The 25,635-nt window shown below is 43.2% G+C and overlaps 1 protein-coding gene across 1 annotated transcript in view; it reads left to right on the top strand.

Moving 5' to 3' along the window:
- The first annotated feature begins 921 nt into the window (after positions 1-921).
- The window catches only part of NEK1 (NIMA related kinase 1), a 328,757-nt gene continuing 304,043 nt past the window's right edge, over positions 922-25,635 (top strand). The window contains 2 exon segments of the mRNA XM_029573804.1: positions 922-1,287; positions 1,385-1,481. Of these exon segments, the coding sequence (XP_029429664.1) occupies positions 1,171-1,287; positions 1,385-1,481 (214 nt within the window). The 5' untranslated portion in view covers positions 922-1,170.

Raw genomic sequence — 25,635 nt, 5'->3', positions numbered from 1 at the left:
GCTCATTCATGCCGCCATCTTGTCTTCCCCCTACTGTTTTAATTTCGTGAGCAGCCCTTCATGTACTTTGTCATGATTTCTGAAAATCCAAATCCTCTTTTTCAGGCACTTCAAAGCAGATTACGTTCAGTAAATACCTCAAGTACCTGAATGTAATCCCCTTTAAAGTGCCTGAAAAAGCGGAATATAAATATAAATTGAAATTGAAAAAAAGTATCAACCAGCTTACCTTTATATACATGTTTATTTACACATGTAATAAAAAAAAGTTACTGGATTTGTAAGGCAAGACTTCCCTTTACTTCCCTTTACTAAAACCATTTTAAATCTTCCCCATTAAGCCTTGTCTATTTACCCCCATTAAGCCTTGTCTATTTATCACCATTCACCCCCCCCCCCCCCTGTCAGCAAATAAAGAAAAGTGAAGCAAGAGTTTCGTGCTGTTGATCCTGTTCGCTGTTCTTGAACTTCCATTACTTCAGCTGACTTATGGCTATTTCCCCACTATATGCTCTGCATAAATCTTCTACATTTTAGCGCAAAAACGGCGTAGTTAATAGTTGGGACAACTAGAATTAAAAGAGTAATCTGGTACGGGACTTTGAAAATCACAGCTCACTGAAAAGAGTCGCCTGAAGGTTCAACTACACTAGAACGTGAACTGTCGAACGCTAAGAAACCATGATGGGCACCTCTCACAAAGCAAAGCATCCGTTCCGCTCTCTCGGCTCCAAATGCAGCGAGGCGCTAGTCGCTCTCTCCCTTATAGGAATCCCGCGGATTCTGCGTAATTTGCATACCAATGGAAGTAACACGGGCGGCCCCGACCTTGCTGTACCTCTTTCAGGACGTGACGGCACCCGCGGGGGGGCCTTCTCATTGGTGGAGCCATGGTTAAGGGGTGGGGTCAGGTGGCCGGCTGCTGACAGGGAACTGACGCTGTTCGTCTTTGCAGAGGCCGCTGCTGAGCAACGGATAACATCAGATAGAGGGAGACGGCCTTAGTTGCCCGGGAATTTGGTTGGGGCCCACCGAATGCTCCATTATTCCCGCGGTTGTCGGTTCTGGTACGCTCCGTCGTTCTCGGGGTTCGGTTCGGGAATTCCCCGTTCGGAGTAGCTTTAGCCCCTTTCTTGGGCTCGCGGCTGACGATGACTTAGGAGGGCAAAAATGGAGAAATATGCTAAGGTGAATAAGATTGGGGAGGGTTCCTTCGGAAAAGCAATCCTGGTCAAGTCCAAGGAAGATGGTAAGCAGTACGTGGTTAAAGAAATCAATATCTCCAGGGTGAGTACTGCAAGTTTAAGAGCCGTGCACTTTATTTGTTTGCCGCATGGAGAAAAATGTGACTTTTCATTTATGCGGGCTTTTCTTTAATTTGTAGATGTCCAACAAAGAGAGGCAGGAGTCCAGGAAAGAAGTTGCTGTATTGGCCAATATGAAACATCCAAATATTGTCCAGTACAAGGAGTCCTTTGAAGGTCAGATATCGCATGTAATTAGGAAACATGTATTATTGATAAATGTATTTTAAATATTGCAGGAGCTGTATAGGAAACTTTTTTTGGTAGACTCCTAGAGCAGGAAATCTACCATAGTTGTAAACATAAATTATAGTTACAAATCTGCCGCTTTAATTTAATACCCGATTTACAGTTTAGAAATTATAGTAGTACTGCAGTCAATAACATACGCATCCACACACCCACCTTCTGGAAGGATTCATACAGAATCCCTTGCTTAGTCTGTTTTGGAGAAAGTTTTTCCTTTTTAAGATTCCCATGCTTATTTATTAGCTTAACAGTCTTACGTAGTAATGTTGTCTCTTTTTTTGGCCTATGTCAGTGTTCTTTTTGAGGTTGAATATTTTTATATTGTCACACTTTATGAAATAGATGGCCATCTTTTATCTGGGCCACACCCTGTTTGTAAAACTTCTTAAATCCATTGTTGAGATGCTCATGCTAACTTGGTAATTTACATTTATAAAATATCTGCAGGGAATATTTTATAGCAAAAGTCTGGAGAGCTGTCATTACTCTACACACAGTTTTGTATGACATTGAGTCAAAATTATGTAGTAAATTGAAAGTGATGGAGAATATTTAATTTGTTTTGCAAAGCTGTGTCTGGCCTTTTTGTTTCTCTCTCTTTCTATTCTTTTATCATAGTATGTTTTCTTTTCAGTCTCTTGAAACTGCTGGCTTGGCATTGTTTTGTTTTTTTTCTGTCCTTTCTGCCTCTTTATCATTTTTTTTATTTTCCAAACCAATCTTTCTCCATTTTTGCCTTTTCCTTGTTCCCTAGTGTTTTTCACAAATGTTTCATTGTTCTTAGAAAATTCTTGTTTATTCCCTTGTTTTCCACCACTATGGCTATGTCCTATCCCTAACCAAGTTTTTTACATTCTTTTCCAGTTTTTTCCTTCCTGTCATTTTACTTTCTTGAGGCTGCATAATCTTTTAAATCACCCCTTCTCTCTAGTTTGGAGCAGTGAGAAATGCACCTTTGCCTGCTTTTCATGCATGAGATACTTCATGACTTTGCTTTTGAAGCTGCACTGCTCAGGTGCAGGTGTGGGAGTTTCAAAAGTGGAAAACCACAATCACAGTATCTTGTAGCAGAGAAACTGACAGGCTGATGCAATTGTCAGTGTTGAACTGTGTTCTGGTTTTCAGTGCATGGTTTTAATGCACAGATTACAATTTTTTAAAATTCCAGATGCAGTATCATATATTTTAACTTGGGAAGATGGGGGGGTGGCGGCATTATTATACAGATAAACACACAATATAGGGTTGGGAGAAGAGTGCTTATCTGGCTAAGAGTGCAAAGTAGTACTCACACTCTTGGACGTGCATTTTGTGAACATAAAACTCTTTGCTGCATCGGCAGTAAAATTTACGCTCTCAAAATGTGTTTTGAATGCACTTTTCTGCATCGGCCTGTGAGAGAGGTGTGTGTGTGTGTAGATTGGCTTCTTCTCCAAATTGTTGGTTTGGAGTGAGAAAGGGAGTAAGAGGTGATGGGTAGGGACTGTGGGAAGTGTTGAAAGGGGTGAGGCTGCATGGACTGAGTATAGGAACATGGATATGAAGGTTGAGGGGATGAGACTGCAGAAGAAAATAATTGGTGGGAAGGGTTAAAGTAGGGGACAAAGCATGGGCATGTGGACTTAAGTCATAGGAAGGGAGGGATGAGAGGTGGTGGTCATGTGGCAGAAAGAGAAGCAATTTCTCCTTTCCTCTTGCCAGCTGATGGCTCCTGGAGTGAGGCAGACTTGTATTGCAACTGTTATGCAAACCGGGGGAAGAGGGAATTTGATGTTTTTTACTGCAAAATCTGCAGTCTGTATATACACTTAGATGTGCATTTATAAATGATCAGTACCCCAGTGCCATGATTTGCTTATCCACTTACTCAAATATGAGTTTAAGTAGGAGTCAATTTACCAAAAAGAAGCTCTCTTCTATGTTGGAGGGAGAGAGAGGTAGGGTCTCTTAGAAGGGAAGGGAATGTGTGGGTATAAGGGTGTTGTTGTGGGCAACGTTTCCTCTAAGGTTTGTAAAGATACGTGTGCAAAATTGTTCTTTTGTGCAGCTTTTTATAAGCCGTGAACAAATTTTATGCACTATGAGTTGGTATAATACAAATAATATCAGGATTTCTTATGCATACCGTGTTTTGCTGTGTGAGTGGGGTTCATGACCTGTGTGTGTATGCACATGCACATAGCTTAGAGGGAACAGTGGTTGGGGATAGGTGAAGAAGTGGCATTTTATTTTGCCTGCTGTTATTTTTTTCTGTTTATTGCTCTGGGCCAAACTGCTGGAATAGTGAGAGTGGAGAAGCCTTGTTGCATGCCGATCTTGGTGACTCTTTTTTTTTTTTTTTTTTTTTTTTGGGGGGGGGGAGGGGGGGAGAGAGTTATTGTGTGTTTGGTAAGATGAATGGACACAGATCCATTTTATATAATTCTTTCCAATATCCCTTATATTGGAAAGCATAAAAAGGACATGCTAATTCTAGTGATAATTATCTGGAAAAATTTAGTAGTGTATCATCAAAATATAGAGGGATCTTCAGTGTGTATGCGTAAGGCAACAAAAATCTGTATACATTTATACCTTGAACTTCAGACTGATAATATAGAAGGGGTTTTTTGTGTTCAAATATTTTTAAGTTAAGTATACAAATACAGCGAAAGAAAAATAATCAGAAACATACAGAAATACAAAGAGAAAATCAATTAAAGAAAATGGTCAAGAGAATGGCATAATAATTTTAACAATAGAAAGCACATTAAATGCTGCTGGCAGGTGGTGACGAAAGAGTCGCAAAATAGTCATCCAGAGGTTTCCATACCACAGACCAAGAGGACAAACATCAAAATTTAACAGCAACTGCCTTTTCATATTTACAATACATGCAGAGTGTGTTCCACCAGCAATGTTCACTGAATAGAGCACTAGTCTTTCAAAATGATAAGATCAATTTAACAGCTAGTAAAAAGACTAAGAACTTCCTGTGTGGATCAGAGAGGAAAAAAAAGCCAAAGCTCGAAATATAACTATTCCAGTGGTTAGGGAGTAGGCCAGCTCAATATAGCTTCCATGTGGTCTGCACTGTTCTGTGCATGATAAAGAATGAAGATTTGGTTAAACTGGAAGATAGTGAAATACATAATGAAGTACCCCAGAAATGTGACCAATCGACCTCCTCATCCAGACAATCAACTTCAGTAAGCCACATGTTCTAAAAACCTTTTAAAACTGGAAACTTTCTCATTTTTATAGACTTGTAAATTCTAGAAGCTAAATGACTCAAGGGGCACTAGTATAGAAGTTTTAATAGATGCTGCAAGTGTGTGTGTGTGTCCACTATTCTTTGAGAGATGTTGAGTTGATTGACTAAGAGCATCATGAAACTCTGCTGCAGTATTTAATTGCCTTGGTTATTGCCTGTGTGTCTCAGCTTGCAGATTGGATCCAAAAGCAAGCCTCTGAAAGGTACGCAGGTATCTCACAAGATGCAGCACTATTAGGAAGACTGTACAGGGCCCCTGGTCTCCGGCAATTCCTCTGCCATGGTAAGGGCTGCAAAACCTTGGCCCTTGCTGCAGAATAGGCCAAGTTTGGCCAAATTGCCACAGGAGACAGGGGGCTGGATCCCACTAAGAAGAGAAGTTTGGCTTTCACTTCCTCTCTCTACCCTGGAATAGAAACCTCATTGGTGGCCACTGGAACAGAACATTACATCCCTTCTGGTGCCATCCCCTCCATGTCAGGAAAGATGAGGGGGAGGACTGCAGCCTAGTGGCGTCTTGGGCTGCGACTTCCTCCTCTGATGAAGGAGCATGAATGGTATGCTTTTGAGCTATGTGGCTCAAAGCGTGACTTAGGCTCCAGCAGTGGAGGAGGATGTGGCTCAAGATGCTGCAAGGCTTCAGCCCTCTTCCTCCTCTTTCTAGGCAGGAGTCAAATTACTGTTCTGCCGTTGCCCCTTGAGGTCAAATCTAAACTGGATGAGGAGAATTTTTTGCAAGAAAATTTAATGTCTGTTTCTGAACATGTTTCCGTGTCTTGATGGTTTTACTGCAGATTTTTTAATAAAAATGTAGTGACTTTCTTGATCAGCCTCTACTGAAGCTATTTTATTCGCTGTTATTATCTCTAAGCTTGCCTGCTTCTATAAACCTGGCTGGGTTACAGTCCTTCCTAAACCAGATAAAGATTCTACACTTTGCAGCTCTTGTAGGCCTGTTTCCCTTCCAAACCTAGATTTGAAAATTCTGGTGAAAATTTTGGTTACTCATATGGGCTGGGTGATTCTGGAGTCGGTGGATGAAGACCAATCTGGTTTCATTCCTGGGAAGCAAGCAACAGATATTGGGAGGATCTTAAATTTGGCTGCTGCAGAAGGAGAACATTTCTGCTGTTCTTCGATCAATTAATACTGAAAAAGGCTTTGACCATGTGCATTAGCCTTTATGTTTAAAGTTTTACAGAAAATGGGACTGCGTCCAAATTTTCTAACAAAGCCATCATTTAGGCGTTTGGCCTCATGTGGAGGCCAAACACACCAGCTTTATAAAATGGAGCTGAGACACTTGTGTGAGGTTTACCAAGATCCTTTATTCTCTGCGCACCCTTCGAAAACCACTCTTGTCTTTTGCCTATACAATACAGTATGGCTGTAACACAACTAATAGTAATGGAAGTTTGTAATGAGCATATAATGAAAATATGTAATAAGGGTTTATAATGAGGGTATATCAGCAAAGCAATAATATTTATAGTTATGCACAAGAACACTTCCCTGAAAACTTGGTCTTCAGCAAGTCAGCAGTGCTCTTCATGAGTCTGCGGGAGGACACAGCACTGTAAGTACAGTGGTCAGAAAGCAGGAGTTAGGTCTGTGCAGATTCCAGCATCAGAGCAGGTAGTGGAGTTTCTTTAGGGACAGCTATAACTTTTTCTGGGGATTTTTCTCCAGAAAGTTGTTTTTTTTGGGTTTTTTTGCGTCGGCCCTCTGTGCAATCCAGAGGCCTGAGGGGATAGGGGATGCCACTCTCCCCAGGGGTTCTTCCTCCCTCCAGGGCCCAGCCTGAAAGCCAGGTGCCTAGTAAATGCCCCAAACTGCTTTGGGGCACTGTCTGGGTATTTGGAGCTGGACACCCCCCCCGAACTAGGTTGAGTCTGCCAAATGTGCTTCACTGGAGGAGGGTGAGCTTTCCTCTCATAAGGAGAATCTGGTATTCATTTTTTCATTGGATGAAATTTCTGCACTGCTTGATCAAGTGGTGTCTTTAAGAATTCAAGATCCTAAAGTAGAACCACCAGTCTGGGATCCAGTCATTAAATAGACCAAGGCTTTTCCCTTTCACTCTGAGATTGAAGAAGTGGTGCTTTTGGAATGGGAGTCCCTGGAGAGTGACCTCAGGATAATAAAGAATATTTTTTAAGCTATATGCACTTCCTCAGGTGGCAGTACTGTGTGTTTATTTATTTCACATTCCTCCAGTGGCTGTTTTGGTCACAGCTGTTAATAGAAATACTACTGTCCCAGTGAAGTGCAACACATCCTATCTGTATAATAGAAAAATTGAGCTTCCCCTGAAGCATGTTTTTCCTAATCATCACTGGCAGTACAAGTTTCATTTTGCGGTGGCATAGTGGCACATGCTCTCTTGTATTGGATCCCAGTGAGCAAGGAAGCAGACAGCTTAGAGGTAGCTGCAGCCTTTCTAGCGAATGCCCTCTATGATCTCCTCAGAATTTCTGTCTGGTCCCTAGCTTCGGGAGTAGCGACTCAGACGTCTCTGTCTCCACATTTGGGTGGTGGATGAGTGGTCCAAATCCAGACTGTGTAAACTCCTTTTAAAGTAGACTGCTGTTCGGAGAATATCTTGAGCAGCTGGTGAAAAATTTTGGACATCCAAAACCTAACAAACTCCCTGAAGAAAGAGGGGGCTCCTTTTATCATCCTGGCAGAGGTTGTGGTAACTTGCAACTCCAGACATTTTAGACCTGTCAAACAGGAGTGTGCTTTCCTCTCCTGACCTAAGGCAGAACTCAGTCCTTTTGAGGATCTAGGAAGTCACTGCCTTGACTCTTCTAATTCCACGGGAGACTGTTCTGTTTCACAATGAGGGGCAGCAGGTTCACTCCCTATGTCCTGTGGGAGGTCACCTACAACCTTTTTTTTTTTTTTTTTATTTTTTATACCAGGAGTGGACCTACATATTGTCAGACTGGGAGGGTTTATGGATTAATCGTCTCAGTTATTCTCTAGAGTTGGCTGCCCTCATCTCAGATGCTTTTATGGTATCTCCATATCCTTCAGCTTCCAAGCATGCCGCAGTATGGACTGCTTTCATTAAACTCCGTCTGTTATGGTATTCTGGGTTCAAACCAAACTCACTCGTACATTCACTTTGAGTTCATATACTGCAAATCCAGGTACTTTTTAATAGTAATTTTATGTGAACTATTGTTAAGTGAAAGGATGATAGAACAGAGATAAAATAAAGGTAATACAGAAGAGTTGATTACAGATAATAGCAACTACTACCATACCTAAAATGTGTGTGTATGTATGTGTATATATATATAAAGGCTCAAGAGATCAGTTTATCCTGTAACTTCTGGAAGTCTGAGGTCTATGTTGATCTCATCCCTTATAGATTTTTCACTTTTATCCAGTTTGTATGGTGGTTAAAATTGGCAGTGGTTTGAAGCAGGCAGGATTTATGACACCTCCCTCTCTATGTTCTTATCAACTCCGAACCTTTCTGTTCCCAGACCCTGTTACTGCTTTGTTGCTTGCATTCCACCCCTGGGAATGTCTGGCAATTTACAAAGAGTCCAAGATACTTGCCTGATCGTAAGCATTTTTTAGCATTTAACAATCCAAAACAATAAATATGAGTGCCCCGAGAGGTTGGCCTGTGGCTTTCAAACTAGTCTCAGTTCTTAATACACAGATAACGCTCATTACAAATGGGCTATAGTTCCGGTTCCTCCAGCCAAACAGAATCGTGGGTGATATTTCATTTACTTGTGGTTCTAAAGAAAGACAGTGTTATGCCTCTTACCTCCAAGCACTTCCGGCATAGCTTCCTGGATCATGCTGCATCCAAGGGCTATTTATACAACTCTACACCCTTGAGCTTATTTTATAGGCTCTGCAGCTGGGATTTCCTGGGGCGCTGACTCATGACTAGGTATATAAGGAAGGCCCCCTGCAACCAGCCAGTGCCTCAACAGCAGGTCCTTCTGCTTGTCATCGGTGCTATGTTGCTATTGTCCCAGCCTTGGCTTGCCTTGTTCCTGTTTTTATCTAGCCTTGCCCCTGCCCCACCCTACCTTGTTCTTTTGCCCAGCTTTGCTTTGCCTTTCTGTCAGCCTTCCTTGGACTTGTCTTCTGTTGCTGATCAGAAATATCTTTTGACCTTGCTTGTTTGCTGGCTGCCTTGTCCCCTGCCTGGACACCAACCTTGCTAGTTCTCTGCCAACCCTGACCCTAGCCTGTTCTCAATGCTGTCTGTACTCCACCGGCCCTGATGTCCGCCAGCCTAGGTCCTATCTGACTCCTCGACCCAAGGGGGAGGGGACTGTCCAGGAGGAAGAACTTGGCCTTCGGCATGTCAGCCACTGCCTGCTAGGGCCTGGTCTATGTTCACATGCCCCAGGCTGCGTCAACCTTGCAGCAGCTCAAGGGCTTGCATTCCCTGGTGCATGACAGATGGTTTATTCAGGCCTATTTTGGATCTAAATGGCATAAATAGCAATCTCCATATTTCACACTTCAGAGAGAGATTCCATTCTATTAACAGTGCCCATCCAGACAGAGGACCAGCATTGCTGCACTGTTCAATATGTTTTGACTTAGTCACAGTGCAGCAAACCTTTACGAAGGTCATCGTAGTTGTGGTAGCATTTCTAAGGAGAGAATGCATTCTGGCTCACCCTTATCCATGTGATTTGCTTATTAGGGCCAAGTCTTTCAAGGAGAGGCTCCAGGTATCCTACAGAATAATTTGTGTCTTAGAAGGCTTGGACTGATCCATTTTGCGAAAAGCAAACTCCATCCTATCAATCCTTGGAATATCTGGGAGCAAGGTTTGATACAAAGGTAGCGAATAGGGAGAGTTTATTTGACTGCAGAGAGTCTCCAAGCTCATTCATCAGTACTGGAGATTCTGAACTTGGAGATTCCTGAGAGTGAGGGATTATTTCCAGCTTGTCTATTTTGCAGCCATGATAGACATGGTGCCCTGGGCCGGTGCACTGGGCCAGGGCCCACTTGAGACCTCTTCAGTCCTCTCTCCTGGCTCAGTCGTTTCCACATTCTCATGATTACGAATTCCCTTTTCCAAAAGGGTGAAGTCCAGTTTATTTTTGGTGGTCTGACCCAAAGAATCTGTTAAAAGGTGTAAGTCTGGACCCCATCTCGTGTATTCTGATTATGCCGGAGGTGAGTTTGATGGACTGGAGAGGCTCATTGTCTGATCATGTAGCCAAAGGTCTGTGGTTTTCCAGGAAGAAGCTTCTTGATCCATCAGCAATTTGGAAACCAGGGCAATCAGACTGGCCTTTTTTCATTTCCTTCCTCTGATAAAGGGGAAGTCTGTCAGAGTGCTTTCCAACAATGTGACAGCAGTGGCATATGTGAACAGACAAGGCAGAATCAGAAATTTATCAATATCCTAGGAGACAGATATCCTGTTTCCTTAAGTGGAAGAAAATCATCTTCACTTATTAGCAGCTCATATTGCAGGTAAGGAGAACGTTCAAGCAGATTTTCTGAGCAGAAATCTCTTGGATCCAGGTGAGTAGGAACTCAGCCAGGATGTGTTTCAACAAATTGTTTCTCGGTGGAGTTTGCCTCACATGGACCTCCCGGTAACCCACAAGAATGCCAGTTTCCTGTGTATGGGTTTTTTTTTTTTTTGGTCTGCACAGGAAGTTTTGATTCTGAGAGTACAGATCTGGTATAGCTTTGACCAGAGGGAGACCTCCTATACGTGTTTCTACCTTGGCTGCTGATAGGCAGGGGTGTAAATTGAATAGAAGTGGAGAAGATTCAGTTAATCTAGTTGCTCCAGATTGGCCCTGATATGCAGATCTAATGAGAATGCAAATAGATCTCCTGTTTCTGGTCGCTCATGGTTTTCTGATGCAGAGTCCGTACCAACATAGTAGTGACGGCAGTAAAGGACCAAAATGGTCCATCCAGTCTGCCCATCAAGCTTCTTATGGTACTATCTGCTGTGCTGTGCAGGTTACCTCTAAGTTTCTCTTACTGGGTGATGAACCTTCTTGAAACTTCATATAGTGCTGCTTGGCCATAGAAGTATCCTGTGCTTTTTCCTTTGTCTGTGTATCAGTACCCCAGATCTGAGTTGGTTGCTTTTGAATACAATACCTCTTTCTACCCCACACCCACTGTCAAAGTGGAAATTGATGTTGACAGTTGCATCAAAGGAATCAAGTATATCCATACCTTATGTTAAGGGTAGTAACTGGCGCTCCATGAAGGTTAACCCCATGCTTATCAGTTTCCCAGATCGTAAAAGTGGGGGACCTTGGTTGTTGTCTGAATCCGATTGCCTTATTCCCTCTGTGGAAAGCAATGTTGCAGATGCATCAGGGCTTATTGGTTAAGGGCCGTAATCCCCATGCTTTCTGTTAAGGGTAGTAACCGCCCCACCAGCGAGTTACTCCTATGCAGTATTTTCTTCATTTCCATCCTCTAGCGTTTAGGGATCCACAGTGTTTATCCCATGCCTCTTTGAATTCTTTGACTTTTTCATCTTCAATATCTCCTCCGAAGGGAATTCCAGGCATCCATCACCCTCTCCATGAAGAAATATTTTCTGATGTTGATTCTGATTTGTCCGCCCTAGAGTTTCATTTCATGACCCCCTAGTTCTGTTGATTACTTTCCAACAGAAAAGGCTCAGTTTATGTATCATTAAAACCTTTCAGGTATCTGAAGGTCTGTATCATATCTCTCCTGCACCTTCTCTCTCTTCCAGAGTATACATATTTAGTTCCTTCAGCCTCTCCTCCAAAATCTTCTGATACAGAACCCACACCATTTTGGTTTCCTTTCTGTGGACCGCCTCTATCCTGTCTCTATCCTTTTTTATATATGGTCTCCAGAACTGAACACAGTACTCCAGGTGAAGCCTCACCAAGGACCATCATCTCCTCCTTTTTTCTTACAGGTTATTCCTCTCTCTATGCAGCTCAGCATTCTTCTGGCTTTAGCCTATCGCCTTTTCATATTGCTTCGCCATATTCAGATTGCCAGACACTATCACTGCAAGATCCCTTTCTTGGTCTATGCACATCAGTCTTTCACCCCCTGTCTTTTGGATTACCGCATCCCAGATGCATTACTTTGCACTTCTTGGCATTGAATCCCAGCTACTAAGTCTTCAACCACTCTTCAAGCTTTCTTAAATCGCTTTTCATTCTCTCTACTCCATTAGGCTTGTTCACTCTGTTGCAGATCTTAGTATCAACCACAAACAGACAAACTTTATCTTCTGTCCCTTCCACAATGTTGCTCACAAACATATTGAACAGAACCGGTCCCATTTCTGATCCCTTTGGCACGCCTTTTAACACTGTTCTCTCTTCAGAGTATATTCCATTTACTATTACACATTGTCTCCTATCAGTCAACCAGTTTATAATCCATGCCACCACGTTGGAGCTCACTCCCAAGCTTTTATTTTATTCACAAGTCTCCTGTGTGGGACTGTATCAAAAGCTTTGCTAAAATCCAAGTAGATCACATTGAGCACTCTTCCTCAATCCAATTCTCTCTTCATCCAATTAAAAAAAAAAATAAATCAGATTTTTCTTGTACGTACCCTTCCCTCCAGCAGATGGAGACAGAGAAGTTTTTGGCAGACTCTGTCCTATACCCCTTGGTGCCACCTACAGGCCATCAGTATTTCTCTGTCTCCAGCAGATGGTGGAGGTGCAAAACCTAAGGTCTGTACTTAGTTAATGTAAAAAAAAAAAAAAAGACAGGGAGATTGATAGGAATTCTAGCTTAGTTCTTTAAAAAAAAAAAAAAAAAAAAAAAAAAAAAAGTTTTCAGGTGAAGAGTATTCCTTTCAGCCTCCCAGGGGGTTGCCAGGTCCTGAGGGGGACCATCCCCCCTGGTACTTGAGGTAGTTGAGGCTAGGGATGAAGGGCCCTATTGCTGAGTCTGAACAGCCCTCATTCACCCCAGGAGGACTAGGACTAGGGCAAGTTTATAAAAAAAAAAAAAAAAGCATCTTTATTTTTTGCTTACTCGGACTCTCCCTTCCCTTGCTATCTGGCTGGTCACCGCTGCCGGACTTTCGCCGCCGATTTCCACCTTTCCCAGAGATTTATTTATTTTTTATGCCCTTTTTCTCCTCTTCAACGATGCCGCGAAACTCTGTCTGTCAGGCGTGTGGGTCGGCGCGCGCGAGTTTCGTGCAACAGCCTTTGTTCGTCTTGTCTCTCCGGCGGGGGAGGGAACTTCCTCAGCTGCCAGGGACACCCGCAAAGGCTCTGAGGAGCTTGGGAGACCACGGCCCCTTTCTCCTGATCCGTTAACGCTGAGCGCAGGAACGGAAGCCATTTTGAGTACCATCAGGGCAGCCTCGTGAGCCGCGGCAGGGGAGGGGATTCTCCCGCCTTCATTATCCCCGCAGCAGATGGCCCGGGTGGGGGGGGGGGGATGAACCAACAGGGCATGGCTCAGGAGCAATGGAGGAGAGCCCCGAGAGGGCTTCAGACTCCTCATCTTCGTCCTCCTGTTCCTCCGAGTTTATCTTGCTGCTCCATAAGGCCTGGAAGTCAGTAAAAAAGAATGGGAGAGAGAAATCTTCTTTTGAGGTGCCAATTTCAAGTTCTCGCAAGCGGTCTAAACCTCGGGAGGGCGCTGGGTCCTCAAAGCTGAAGGCTCCTTATGGTCGGGGGTCCCCCATACGGACACAGATTCTTCCTCAGAGGCTTCTGACCCAGATGATCAGACCCTGCCATCCAAGCCTCAGCTGGGGGTAGACGGGGATGCAGACCAGCAGCAGGATTCTGTCCGCAGTTCCCATATTGTGGAGAGGGATGACCCAAATGTTGTCCGCCTTTTTAGAAAGGATGAGCTGGGCCCACTTATCCCTGTGATGCTGGGGAAGTTAGGCATCGAGGCTTCACAGGAGGAATCCTGGATGGGGTCCATTGATCCAGTGATGTTGGGACTTCATGGTCCAACCATTTCCTTTCCTTTTCAATTCTCTTTCCCTGACTTGCTGTTCAGAGAATGGGACACCCCCTGACTTGGGGTTGAAGGTCAGTAAAGCAATGGACAAGCTATGTCTTCTGCCAGAGGAAGCCTTGGACTTTCTTCGAGTTCCCAAGGTGGATGCGGCGGTGTCAGCAGTCACCGAAAAGATCACCATTCCAGTTACAGGGGCGACAGCCCTCAAGAATCTGTAGAATAGAAAACTGGAGCTTCAGCTCAAGAAAATATTTGAAGTTTCGGCACTAGGAGTGCGGGCTGCCATGTGTAGCAGGTTTTTTTTTTTTTTTGAGAGCTGGTCTTCGATAGGTCCAACAACTACAGGCCAATGCCTCTTTGTCAGAGGAAGAAGCTCTTAAGAACATAAGAAATTGCCATGCTGGGTCAGACCAAGGGTCCAACAGAGGCCAAACCAGGCCACAAGAACCTGGCAATTACCCAAACACTAAGAAGATCCCATGCCACTGATGCAGTTAAAAGAAGTGGCTATTCCCTAAGTAAACTTTATTAATAGCCATTAATGGACTTCTCCTCCAAGAACTTATCCAAACCTTTTTTGAACCCAGCTACACTAACTGCACTAACCACATCCTCTGGCAACAAATTCCAGAGCTTAATTGTGCGTTGAATGAAAAAGAATTTTCTCCGATTTAGTCTTAAATGTGCTACGTGCTAACTCTTCAAGCAGGGTGCCTGGAGGCTGCAGTCGCTTATAATGCGGATGCCCTTTATGACCTGTTACGGACATCTGCCAGGTCCATGGTTTAGGCTGTTTCTGCACGCAGGCTATTGTGGTTAAGTAATTGGTCTGCGGATGTTTCTTCCAAAGCTCAGCTGGGTTCTCTGCTTTTCAAGGGCAAGTTGCTTTTTGGAAAGGACCTGGAAGACATGATTCAATCTCTGGGTGAGAATAAGTTTCATCGATTGCCAGAGGATAGGCTGAAGTCGAGGGGCTCCTTTCCCTCTCTGTCTCGCTTCTGTGGGAATCGAAGATTTCGAATGCCCCTGTCTTCAAGTTACTCTCTTAAGCAAAATTTGAGCAGATAGCAGTCATGGTCCCAGTCCTTTCGAGGGCGTCGTTTCGGTACAGCCGATAACCCACAATCTGCAGCGGTAGGTAAGCCTCCACAACGAAGTGAGGCCGGTCCATTCCTTGATGCCGGTTGTAGGGGGCAGACTGTCTCTGTTTTACAAGGAATGGGCCAAATTGACATCAGACCAGTAGGTACTCACTGTGATAAGACAAGGCTACGATTTAGATTTTGCACGTTGCCTTTGAGACCATTTTCTGGTTTCCCCATGCGCTTACAAGGAGAAACGTCGGGCGGTACAAAATTCTTTGCAGCGCCTTCTCGAGCTAGGCGCCATTACGCCAGTTCCTCCTGCAGAACAGCGGAGGGGCCACTACTCCATTTACTTCGTGGTACCCAAGAAAGAGGGTGCCATTCTTGATCTAAATGGGTCAACAAATGCCTTCGGGTTCCACGCTTCCGCATAGAGATTCTGAGGTCCATCATTGCCTCTGTGCGCAAGGGAGACTTTCTAGCATCACTAGATCTGATGGAGGCGAATTTACACATCGGCATCTGGGCCGTCCACCAGAAATTCCTGAGGTTTTCCATCCTGGGACATCATTATCAGTTTCAAGCTCTGCCTTTTGGGCTTGCCACCGCACCCACAGCCTTTACCAAGATAATGGTTGTTGTGGCGGCACAACTCCGGAAGGAAGGATTCTTGGTACATCCGTACCTGGACCACTGGCTGATTCGAGCGAAATTGGAGTTTCTCTTCCATTCAGCAGTACATAGTCCTTCAGCTGTTTGAGATCATTCGGTTGGGTGGTCAACCTTGCCAAGAGTCGTCTGGTACCCTCCCAGTACTTGGAATTCCTGGGAGCCCTGTTCGACACACAAAGGGGAGTTTTTCTTACCAAAGACCGCATTTCCAAGTTGCAGGGACAGATTCGAGACTTATTTTCCAAGTATCTTCCCAGAGTATGGGATTACTTGTGGGTCCTAGGGTCGATGTCTTCCACTCTGGAGTTAGTTCCATGGGCCTTTGCTCATATGCGTCCTTTGTAATCAGCGTTGCTTTCCCGGTGGAACCCAGTCTCCAAGCAGTTTCATCTGCCCCTTCCTCTTACAGATTCTGCACGGTCCAGTCTTGATTGGTGGCTCCTCTCGGACAACTTGAGCCGCGGAGTTCCCTTGGTAGGCCCAATTGGACAGTGGTGACCACAGATGCCAGCCTTTCCGGCTGGGGAGCAGTTTGTCTGGGGAAATCCGTGCAGGGGCAATGGTCGCAGGAAGAATCTTGGTGGTCGATCAATCATCTGGAGACCAGAGCGGTGTGTTTAGCATTACAAGCTCTCCTTCTGGAGAAGGTACAGAGAAGGGCTACCAAAATAAGGGGAATGGAACAGCTCCCCTATGAGGAAAGACTAAAGAGGTTAGGACTTTTCAGCTTGGAGAAGAGACGGCTGAGGGGGGATATGATAGAGGTGTTTAAAATCATGAGAGGTCTAGAACGGGTAGATGTGAATCGGTTTTTTACTCTTTCGGATAATAGAAAGACTAGGGGGCACTCCATGAAGTTAGCGTGTGGCACATTTTAAAACTAATCGGAGAAAGTTCTTTTTTACTCAGCGCACAATTAAACTCTGGAATTTGTTGCCAGAGGATGTGGTTAGTGCAGTTAGTATAGCTGTGCTTAAAAAAGGATTGAGTAAGTTCTTGGAGGAGAAGTCCATTACCTGACATTTAATTAAGTTGACTTAGAAAATAGCCACTGCTATTACTAGCAACGGTAACATGGAATAGACTTAGTTTTTGGGTACTTGCCAGGTTCTTATGGCCTGGATTGGCCACAGTTGGAAACAGGATGCTGGGCTTGATGGACCCTTGGTCTGACCCAGTATGGCATGCTCTTATGTTCTTCCACTCCTCCAGGGGAAGTCTATCAGGGTTCTGTCCGACAATGCGACCACGGTGGGGCTTATATCAATCGCCAAGGAGGGACCAAAAGCCAGTCAGTGGCGGTAGAAGCTCAACAGTTGAAACGGAACAGCATCTGGTCAGCATTGCGGCATCTCACGTAGTCGGTGTCGACAACGTTCACGCGGACTTTCTCAGTCGTCACAGTCTTTACTCCGGGGAGTGGGAATTGTCCAACAAAGCCTTTCAGCTCCTATGCGACACGTGGGGCACACCAAGCATGGACCTGATGGTGACATTCAGGAATGCCAAGGCCCCGCACTGCTTCGGTCGGCACAGGGAGACTGGAGCAGAACGAGTGGATGCCCTGGTTCTTCCCTGGCCAAAAAACATCCTGGTGTACGTGTTCCCACCTTGGCCTCTGATTGGCAAAGTGCTACGGCGACTAGATCTCCACCCTGCAGAGGTGATTCTAGTAGCTCCAGAATGGCTGAGACGTCCATGGTTTGTGGATCTGGTCAATCTAACGGTGGCAGGCCCTTTGCGGTTTCAGGATATCTCAAACCTTCTTCATCAGAGTCCCGTCTGTTTAGAAGAGGCAGATCGTTTTTATCTAGTGGCATGGCTTTTGAGAGGCAGCGTCAGAATAACCTTTGTTCTTCAGACGCGGTTGTGGCTACGCTTTTGAGATCCCATAAAACGTCCACTTCCCTGGCTTATGTCCAGGTGTGGACAGTTTTTTGAATCTTGGTGCGTGGAACGCAAGGTGGTTCCTATCCTGGCATCTGTGTCAGATATTTTGTGTTTCCTACAGGCCGGCCTGTCCAAAGGTTTGTCGTGTAGCTCCCTAAGAGTGCAGGTAGCAGCTCTGTTGTTTACGTGGTAAAATATGAGGAGTAGCATTAGCTGCGCATCCGGATGTGGCTCATTTTCTTCGGGGTGCAAAGCATTCACATCCCCCGGTCAGGCATCCTTGTCCTTCCTGGAGCCTAAATTTAGTTCTCACAGCTCTGTGTGCTGCGCCCTTTGAGCCTCTAAAAAGGGTGACGTTGAAAGATCTAACGTTAAAAGTGATTTTTCTGGTGGCTATCACATCTGCTCATAGGGTGTCAGAGCTTCAGGCCTTATTCTGCAGAAAACCTTTCTTTGAGAATTTCTGATGCTGGAGTCTCCTTACAGATGGTGCTTTCCTTTCTTCCACATGTTGTATCCTCCTTTCATTTAGAGAAGAGCAATGGGCTATGAACCAGGAGACCAGGGTTTGAATCCCACTGTCACTCCTTGTGACCTTGGGCAAGTCACTTTACCCTCCATTGCCTCAGGTATAAAACTTAGATTGAAAGCCCTCTGGGGATAGGGAAATACCTACAGTACCTGAATGTAAACCGATGTGATATCAGATATAATAAATAAATTTGAATCAATAGATGGAGCTCCCGTCTTTTCCAGAAGTGGACCGATCTGATCCCCTTTCTAGGGACTTAAAGAAGCTAGATGTTTGTAGGGCTTTGCTGCATTATCTGGAAGTTAGTTTTCATATGTCAGATCATCTTTTTGTGCTGTGGAGTGGTCCGAAAAGAGGTAATATGGCATCTAAGAATACTATAGCCCGCTGGCTGAAAGAGGCTATAAGTTCAGCGTATTTACTGCGTGGCAGACCCCTGCCGGTTGGTCTTCGGGCCCATTCTACCCGTTTGCAGGCAGCGTCTTGGGCGGAGTGCCAACAGGTTTCGCTGCAAGAGATTTGCAGAGTGACTACTTGAAAGTCTTTACATACCTTCGTGAGGCATTACAGGCTGGATGTCCAGGCCCCGGGTTCGGGGGGGGGGGGGGGGTTTGGAGAAGGTGTGCTCCGAGCAGGCCGCTCCAGGTCCCATCCCAACTAAGAAAGCTGTAGTACATCCCAGGAGTCTGGACTGATCCGGGTACATATAGGGAAAGGAAAATTGGTTCTTACCTGCTAATTTTCATTCCTTTAGTACCACGGATCAGTCCAGAGTCCCTCCTGCTTTATACATAGAGGTAACAGTCTGCTCGGTTCAGCATTTGTTTATTTTGGGTCTGCAGATCAGATTTTTTCGCAGTGTTCAACGGGTTCTGTTTCCACTTGGGATTAGTGAGCAAATTCAGGAAAGGTATTAATTGTATATAGTTATTTTGGTTTTGAACCATTCTGCTTTGATACTGAGTAATACTGATGGACTGCAGGTGGCACCTAGGGGTATAGGACAGAGTTCGCCAAAACATCTGTCTCCATCTGCTGGAGGGGAGGCAAAACCCAGGAGTCTGGACTGATCTATGGTACTACAGGAACGAAAATTAGCAGGTCAGAACCAATTTTCCTTTTTTATATCAGGACTTTCCCTTGGTGAATCAATGCTGCTTTAGGTCCATCATACCACCCAATTATAGATAGTTCACTATTCTTTCCTTCAGCAGCATCTCCATGAATTTACCCACCACCAAGGTGAGGCTAACTGGCCTGTAGTTTCCAGCTTCCTCTCTGCTAACACTGTTGTGCAGTGGGACCACCACCACTCTTCTCCAGTCCCACGGCACCACTTCCATTTCCAGGGATTATTTATTTATTTTATTTAAAAATGTTTATATACCGCTTTTACAAACATAGTTTAATCAAAACGGTGTACAATATTTCAAGAAAAAAAATCAAAAATAAAAATAGATAAAAATAGAATAAAAACTCTATTAAAATTACAGAAATATACTAAGTGAAAAATAAAAATAATTAATGAAAAATATGACTTAATATTAATAATATTAAGTAAATATGTTAATTTGAGGAAAAATGGTTGAATGATTATTTTGTAGGTGTAATTTTGAAAGCGATTTGAAAAAAGGGTGTGTTTTTAAAGATTTTTAAAATTGTTTTGGATTGGAAATGGATCTTAATGAATCTGGTAAAGCATTCCAAAGAATAGGACCTGATACGGAGAAAGCTCTTTTCTGGTTATGTCAAGGCGTGCTTGTCGGGGTGATGGCACATCTAAAAGATTTTTATTCATTGATCTTAGATGTCTGGATGGCTTGTATATTCGAAGCAGTGAACACAGAGTAGCAGTATTAGGATTATGAATAAGGGAATGTATCATGATTAATATTTTAAATTGTATTCTATATTTAATAGGCAGCCAGTGTAAAGACTGAAGTATCTATTGAACAGGTCCTTCAGCGGACCTGCCAGCCCATCTCTGAGCTCCCTCAATATCCTGGGGTGTACCTCATCCGGTGCCATGGTCTTGTCCACTTTCAGTCTGCCTAGCTCTTCCCAATCATCTTTTCTGTAAACGGAGTTTCTTCTATCCCATCCCCATCTATGGTCTTCTCAACTAGCAACTGTCCTTCTACAGGGTCTTCTTTAGTTAACACTGAATTGAAGTATTTATTTAATATTTCCATCATTTCATCATCTGTTTCTACATATTTGCTTCTTTTTACCCTTCAATTTCACTATACCACTTCTGGCCTCTCTTCTTTCTCTGATATATCTGGAAAATACTTTGTCATCTTGCTTTACCTCTTTGGCACTCCTTTGTTCTGCTAGACCTTTTGCTTTCCTTTTTTCTTTCTTTGTGTCTCTTTCTTAACAGATATTCATCCTTTTTTGGGATTCTTTTATACTTTTTGAACTTTGTTCTTTCTGCCTTTATTTTTCGGCCATCTCTTTTGAGAACCAGATAGGTTTCTTATTTCTCTTACTCTTGTTTACTTTTCTAACATATTGATTTGTTGTCTTTGTAATAGCTTCTGTTATTTGGCCCACTGTTGTTCCACCTTACCCATTTTCTCCCAGTCTTCCAGTTCTTCCTCCTTGTTCTCCCCATTTTGACACAGTCTGTATGTATGACATTCAAAACTCGGGTCTTCATGTGACATCTCTGTATCTAATTTGTGATATTGAACCATACAGTATCTCTCTATTTCTTGTAGATTCTGCAGTCCATATCTGGAAGATTAAAATCTCCATCAAGCAACACTTCTTTCCCACCTTTTGGATGTCTTCAATCAGATCTCTGCCACTTCTTCAGCTTCAGTTGGTGGCCTGTAGATCGCACTAGTAAAAATGGAAAGCTCCATCATCTTTTTTTTTTTTTTTCTTTTTTTAAGGATGGTCCATAATGCTTCTTCTGTTTGCCACATTCAGTAGTTGCTTGGATATTGTGGTTGGCATAAAGAGGTACTCTTACCCATTTTCTATCCTCTGTCCTTCCTTAACACGTTTTAGCCTAGGATGGCTGTAATCCCAATCATGAGGCTCTGTGAACCATGTCTCTCTCTGTAACAGCAGCAATGTCCAAGTCTGCCTCCACCATTAAGGTCTGCTGGTCTGGAATTTTATTGCCCAGACTATAAGCATTTGTGGTCATAGCTTTCCAGCTGTTCTTTCTAGTCACCTTTTTTGCTTTTTGTGATTGATTTTGTTAAGTCCTTCTTCCTGTTTTTCACTCGCCACCTCTGCTCTTTAGTTTAAATGCCTGATAATGTAGGATCTGAATTTTTCCCTTAGTATCTTCTTTCCTGCCACAGACAAATGTAGGCCATCCTTACCATACAACCTTTTATTGCTCCATGCATGGCCCCAGTCTCCAATATATCGAAAACCACTTTCCTTACAACAGGTTTTGAATCAGGAATTAAAATTATCTATATGGCATAGCCTTTCCATGAGCAGGTAATACTTCTGAAAAGGCAATAGTCTTCTGTCATGTGTTTAATCTTTTCCCCTAGATTTTAGTGAGGTCATTGGTCTCCAGATGGTTGATAACATTGAAATCAGTCCTTATTTTCTTCTATAATTGCTTTGACCTTCAGGTTTGCATTTCTAGAGGATCTAGCTCCATTTTATCTTACAGCCTGGCTCTTGAAAGGTCTTGGTTGAGAAATAAAGGATATTTGTCAGTAATTTCCACTTTTTTTTTTTTTTTTTTTTTTGAAAAGCCATTAAGTTCTTCTCTTCTCTGGCCTATATCCAGATCTGGTGCATCTTTGAAGCTTGCTGTAAGGATTGGCTGTTCCCCGCTGTGGCCCCCCCCCCCCCTTCCCCAGTGTTCTGATAATCCATATATATATATTTTTTAATTCCTTTCTTTAGATGGGCTGAAATAAGGTCTTAGCCTTACATTCTTTTAAGGTTCAGGTAGGACTTAGGAATATTTGTCCACTCCTCATCCGGATGTGAAAAAGTTTTGCCCACTATTTAGGACTACTGTTCCTCAGTGGGATCTAAATTTTGGTTCTGAGGGCTTTGGTTGCACTGTTTTTTTGTTTTTTGTTTTTTAACCCCCTCAAGCACACTTCTCTTAAGGACTTGTCCCTGAAGGCTCAGCATATTTCAGAGAGTCAGGCTGTCTTAGGACTGACGAGCTCTTTGTTCTTTTTGGAGGGTTGCACTAGGGAGAGACAGCCTTTAAGGTGAATCTGGTACAGTGTATCAATGATACAGTCTGTGCAGCTTAATTACTTAAGGACCGTCAGGCCCCCTGAGTATATTCATGCTCATTCTGTTAGTCTAGTCATCTTCCTGGGCAGAGGTGGTCGCCATTGAGCCTATAGACATTTGTAAGGTAGCAATTTGGTCATCATTGCATTGGTTTTCCAAGCATTACAGACTGGATGTAATGGCTAACCAGGATGCAACCATTGGGGCTGGTGTCCTTACTTCCTCATTGCCAGAATAGTTGGGCTTTGGTACTGCCCACCTGTCTGGAATAGGATGAAATGGAAGGAGAAATCGTCTTACTTGCTAATTGCTAAACCAGTCCAGGACCCTCCTGGGAAGTAGATCCGCAGTTGAGGAAAGCGATGGCTCTTATTTCTATTGCATGTATGTTTTTTGTTTTTTTTTTGTTTTTTTTCTTTGCAAAGGATTTTTCATCATTTCCCTTGTACTTCTAATTAATCCCTGCTGTTCATTTCATGTCTGTTCCGTTTTTGATGGTGAGTTGAGCATTGAATTTTAGAAGGATCTTCTGTTTCAATTTGAACGACACAGTGGAAGTGAGAGAAAGTAAAGGTTTGTCTATCTGCGTATGATACTAAGATCTGCAATAGACTGGACATGCCTGAAGAATAGAGAAAATTAAAAGTGATTTAAGAAAGCTTGAAGAGTGGAGGAAAAATTTGGCAGCTGGGATGAAGTGCAGAGTCGTGCAACTGGAGTGCAGTAATCCAAAAGAGCTAAATGTGATGGGGGGGGGGGGGGGGGGTGGCATGGCAAATGAGCTGTCAAGGCTTTCTTTCAGTGTTTTTATTTATAGTGCCAATGAAATAACAGCATTCTTGTTTACCTTCAGCAGTATTCAGTTAACTTCAATATTCACATGCAGGATTTACCATTAGAAGAGCATGATGACGGGAGCTGCCTTTTCCTTGAGACCTGGGTCTGGCCTGACTATTCCCACTTGGTTCCCAGCTCTTATTCGATCTCTGCAGGGTGGGATCTGTATCGGAAGACTTGTGAGGAGATGCTGAAGGATCTAAATATGTATATGCTGGAAGAGAGGAGGTGCAGGGGAGGTATGATACAGGCCTTTAAATACCTGAAAGGTTTTCATAATGCACGAAGTTCAAACCTTTTCTGTTGGAAAGGAAATTGTAGAACTAGGGATCATGAAATGAAACTCCAGTGGGGATGACTCAGAACCAACAATAGGAAATATTTCTTCATGGAGAAGATGGTGGATGCCTGGAATGCTCTTCTGGAAGAGGTGGTGAAGACAAAAACAGTAACAAATTCAAAGGGGCATTTATTTATTTAGATTTTTATATTCAACTTTTCGGCATTTCAAAGTGGATTACATTCAGGTACTATAGGTATTTCCCTATACATGCAGGGCTTACAATCTAATTTTGTACCTGAGGCGACAGAGGGTAAAGTGACTTGCCCAAGGTCACAAGGAGCAACAATGGGATTTGAACCCTGGTTTCTCTGAGCCATAGCCCACTGCTCTAACCACTAGGTGGCTACTCCACTTCTACATGGGATAAACAATGCAGATTCTTAAGGGCTAGAGATTGGAAATGAAGAAAAGTGTGCATGGGAATAACCTGTTGGAGAGAGATCCATTCCGGAGAAGGTTTTCATGGGTGATTATTCAGATCAACTGAACCAAATCGCTGAGAACCTGGAAGATGTGGTAGGCCTAATTAACAAACTGAAGAGTGGTAAATCACCTGGACCGGATGGTATACACCCCCAGGGTTCTGAAAGAACTAAAAAATAAAATTTCAGACCTATTTCAATTTGTAATCTATCATTTATAATTATCTGATGTACCTGAAGATTGGAAGATGGCCAATATAACCCTTATATTTTAAAAAGAGATCCCGGGTGATCCGCGAAACTATAGACTGGTGAGCCTGACTTCAATGCTGGGAAAAATCGTGGAAACTGTTACAAAGAATAAAATCACAAAATATTTAGATAGACATGGTTTGATGGGACATAGCCATCATGGATTTACCCAAGGGAAGTCTTGCCTCATAAATCTCCAACATTTTTTTTTGAAGGGGTGAATAAACATGTGGATAAAGGTGAACAAGTAGATGTGATGTATTTGAATTTTCAGAAGGCGTTCTACAAAGTCCCACATGAGAGGCTTCCAAGAAAACTAAAAGTCATGGGATAGGAGGCGACGTCCTTTTGTTTAAAAGACAGGAAACAGAAAGTAGGATTAAATGGTCAGTTTTCAAGTTGGAAAAAGGTAAACAGTGGAGTGCATCAGGGATCTGTACTTGGATCAGTGCTTTCTAATATATTTATAAATTATTTGGAAAGGGGCATGATGACGGAGGTGATCAAATTTGAGGATGACACAAAATTATGCAGTGTAGTTAAATCTCAAGCAGATTGTGATAAATTGCAGGAGGATTTTGCAAGACTGGAATATTGGGCTTTCAAATGGCAGATGAAATTTAACGTGGACAAGTGCAAAGAGATGCATATAGTGAAAAATAACCCTTGCTGTAGTTAAACAATTTTAGGCTCTATCTTAGGGGTTACCACTGGAAAGAGATCTAGGCATCATAGTGATAATACATTGAAATTATTGGCTCAGTGTGCTGTGGCAATCAAAAAAGCAAACAAAGTTGGGAATTATTAGAAAGGGAATGGCAGATAAAACAGAGTATGTCATAATGCCTCTGTATTGCTTCATTGTGAGATTGCACCTTGAATACTGTGAGCAGTTCTGGTCACCGCAACTCAAAAAGGATATAGTTGCACTGGAGAAGGTGCAGAGAAGGGTGATCAAAATAAGGGGCATGGAATGGCTGTCCTATGAAGAAAGGCTAAAGAAGTTAGGGCTGTTCAGTTTGGAGAAGAGACAACTGAAGGGGGGATATGATAGAAGTCTACAAAATCATGAAAGGTTTTGAACAAGTTATTGTAAATCATTTTATTTACTCTCTCAGATACTAGAAGGACCAGGGGGCACTCCATGAAGTTAGCAAGTAGTCATTTAAAACAAATCAAAGAAAATTATTTTTCACTCAGCAGGTAGTTAAGCTCTGGAATTCATTGCCAGAGGATGTGGATACAGCACTTAGTGTAACTGGGTTTAAAAAAAGTTTGGATAAGTTCCTAGAGAAAAAATCCATAAACTGCTATTACGATAATTAATAAGCAATTGTAGCTTGTGATTTATCTAATGTTTGGGTTCTTGCCAGGTACTTGTAGCCTGGATTGGCCACTGTTGGAAACAGGATATTGGGCTTGATGGACCCTTGGTCTGATCCAGTATGGCAATTTCTTATGTTCTTATGAACAGAGCGGCACTTACTACCTTTAAAGCATGAGGATTACCACGCTTTATTATCTTTGATGCTTTTGACACAACTGCAACATTGCTGTCCACTTTGGGGGCAAAAAGGGGGATTGGATTCAGATGACAGC

Source organism: Rhinatrema bivittatum, chromosome 1 (assembly GCF_901001135.1).
Source record: "Rhinatrema bivittatum chromosome 1, aRhiBiv1.1, whole genome shotgun sequence".
Classification (NCBI taxonomy): domain Eukaryota; kingdom Metazoa; phylum Chordata; class Amphibia; order Gymnophiona; family Rhinatrematidae; genus Rhinatrema; species Rhinatrema bivittatum.
Note: the sequence above shows the minus strand (reverse complement) of the source record. Positions and strands in the feature narration are given on the sequence as shown.